Source organism: Salvelinus sp. IW2-2015, linkage group LG4q.1:29, assembly GCF_002910315.2.
Source record: "Salvelinus sp. IW2-2015 linkage group LG4q.1:29, ASM291031v2, whole genome shotgun sequence".
Classification (NCBI taxonomy): Eukaryota; Metazoa; Chordata; class Actinopteri; order Salmoniformes; family Salmonidae; genus Salvelinus; species Salvelinus sp. IW2-2015.
The window spans coordinates 27,867,611-27,870,483 of NC_036842.1; the positions used below are offsets into that span (position 1 = coordinate 27,867,611).

General features: G+C 45.6%; 1 protein-coding gene across 1 annotated transcript in view; it reads left to right on the forward strand.

The window, feature by feature from the left end:
- LOC111960871 (GDNF family receptor alpha-2-like) overlaps positions 1 to 2,873 on the forward strand; it is an 81,299-nt gene that overhangs the window by 15,207 nt on the left and 63,219 nt on the right. Inside the window, exon 2 of the mRNA XM_070442622.1 lies at positions 1,486 to 1,563. Within this exon, the coding sequence (XP_070298723.1) occupies positions 1,486 to 1,563 (78 nt within the window). The remainder of the gene's footprint in view (positions 1 to 1,485; positions 1,564 to 2,873) is intronic.

Here is a 2,873-nt window from a genome sequence, read left to right on the forward strand (position 1 = left end):
GAGAGAAGAGAGAGAGAGAGCAGAGAGCAGGGTGAGAGAGAGAGAGGAGAGAGGCGAGAGAGAAGTGTGAGGAGAGAGAGAGAGCGAGAGAGAAGAGTGTGAGAGCAGAGAATGAGATGTTCTGAAGAGAGAGATGACGAGAGCGGAGACAGAGAGAGAGAGAGAGATTGAGAGACGTGACAAGAGTACCAGGGATCGAGAGCCCGGGAGGGCTGGACGCTGCACGCAGGTCGAGCCGAGCAGAAGCGAGAGAGAGCAGAAGAGGAGAGAGAGAAGAGGAGAGAGAGAGAGGGGAAGAGAGAGATGACGGGAGCAGAGAGAGAGAGAGAGAAGAATAGAAACACTCATGTAATCAAGAGGGGTGTGTTGAAGGCGAAACAGCCGACCTTTACATAAAATTTAACCCACCTGTAATCTGAATGTCCCAGCGAATAAAAGACCTCGTCTAGAGTGTGGTTGTTGTAGTTGCAAGTGTTCTGCTAATGTAGAGTAGCAACGAGGAGCCCAGAGATTGGTGGATAAGCTATCTACTGAGTGATGGAATTGGTGGCTGAGCTTCTGAACAGGACTGGGCAGGTGAAGATGAATAATGCTAAACCACCACATTACCTCTCAAGTGGGCAGGGGGGGTTGTTGTAGGAGGAGAAGAAAACAGTGAGGGGGATGATAGAGAACACAGAATTAGGACGACGGATATGCGTTTTGATTCAATAGAAAAGGAGAGGAGAGAGAGGAGAGTAGAGGAGAGGACGAGAGAGGGAGAGGAGAGCAGAGAAGAGGAGAGGGAGAGGAGAGGAGAGGAGAGGAGAGGAGAGGATGAGGAGAGGAGAGGAGAGAGAGGAGAGGAGAGGAGAGGAAGCAGTTTAAAGTCAGTAACCGTAGTATGGCTTGCAGTGAAATCAGTCTTACAGACAGGAAACCTTGTTTCAGGCCTCATACATAAACATGGAGCCTTGCTCACCCGCTTATTAAACCGCCTAAAGGTACCATACCCATACACACACCACACACACAACACACACACACACACACACACACACACACAGCACCACACACACACCACACACACAGCACACACACACACAACACAACACACACACACACACACACACACACACCACACACACACACACCACACACACACACACACACACACACGATTCGGTCGATCGGTGAGTCACCAGCAGAATAGAATGTGTTTTGTCAGGTCTACTGTAAATGCTTGATAATGTGTAGTCAACTGTTAAAAGTTAGGCTACATTGTTCCTGGAATTGAAAAATAAATGGTTTATGTCTTAGCTTTTTGTAAGTTATATTCTAACTGTTTGATGGCTGCTGTCTTGGGTTCAATCTCAATGCAAAACAGGCCTTGATACTTCTTTATATCTCTTTCTTTCTCTCTGTCTCTCTCTTTTTCACTTTCTCTAACACACACACACACACATTACACACACTCACTCTCTCTATGTTTTTTTTGTATTCCAGGGGAGGACTTCTATGAGATGTCACCCTATGAGCTCCACGAATTCTCAGAAGAGTTTAGACACGCCTCCATCATCTCAGGTAGCCTACCACTGGATATGTGTGTGTAGTCCATGTCTAATAAGGTAACAGGGTTGGTGTGCAGACCTGGGTTCAAAATTATTATAGTAAACGAAAACTGAAACTAAAATAATAACTCAAATTGGACAGATCATTTAGTAAACTAAAACATTTTAAAAACGAAAACTATACTTTGACTGCAAAACGAACTAAAATAAAATAGAAAACATCATACATTATGTTAAGTTTGATTTTTTTTCTTCTAAACTTTGGGCAAAAATCTAATGGGGTTTTGAAGCAGTTTTTTTTCTAATGGGGTTTTCAAGCATCTGAATCTTGTGGGTAAATGCTGCCAGTAGATGCCGGTGTTTCAAATAGGCCTAGCTTGTGCATCACTATCACTAGCTATCACTAGCTAACAGGGAAGAAATATGAGGGTGAGCACGGAGCATGACTGGCCCAAGCTAGAGCAGCTTGTGACGTTTCTGGAGCCTTTAGAAAATCCACACCGACCACCATACTGACCAGTGACTGGGCCAATCTAGAGCAGCTTGTGAAGTTTCTGAAGCCATTGGCAAAATTCACACCGACTAACTTCAAACTGACAGCCAGTCACTCTCTGATGTGGTGCCGTGCCTTCTCAACCTTGAGGCACACTTGCAGTCAACTACTGTTGCAAAACAGTTGGCGCAGGTCCTGCGACAGCACTTCGCATACATACTGAATCTTCTGGCAGCCAACTTCGATCCAACCCCTGCAGCAGCTTGCCTGATGGACTCAATTGTGTCTCTGGCACTTCGCTCAACAGAGATGGAGCCACTGAAGAGGGAAGCAGAGTCTTTTGTACTTCAGCAAATCAGACAGTACAGCCATGGAGTAGCAGGACCCCAGGAAGATGCCAACACAATGAATTCGGCAAGCATCTCGAACACAGTGCTTCAGAAATATAGCTTCCTCACATCGAAGATTGTGTCTGAGATCACTGTCCAGACGGAGAGTTAACCTGGCCAGGCATTAAGTGCCCCTTGTAAGCTATGGAAATACCTCAGAGGTAAAGGGGGTCATGTTTACAGAGTCACCTTCTCCAGTTCTGGCAGGTAAGATTGGATTTTTATCTAAAGCTGTGATATGTGGCATTGGATCTGGTTTCTGCCCTTGCATCCCAAGCGTTCGTGGTGAGAATATTTTCAGTCTGTGGACAACTGTCATCAGGCTTGAGAAACCAAACAACCACCTCTCTGGAATGCATAGTTTTCTTGAACAGAAACATACACACACACACACACACACACACACACACACACACACACACACACACACACACACACACA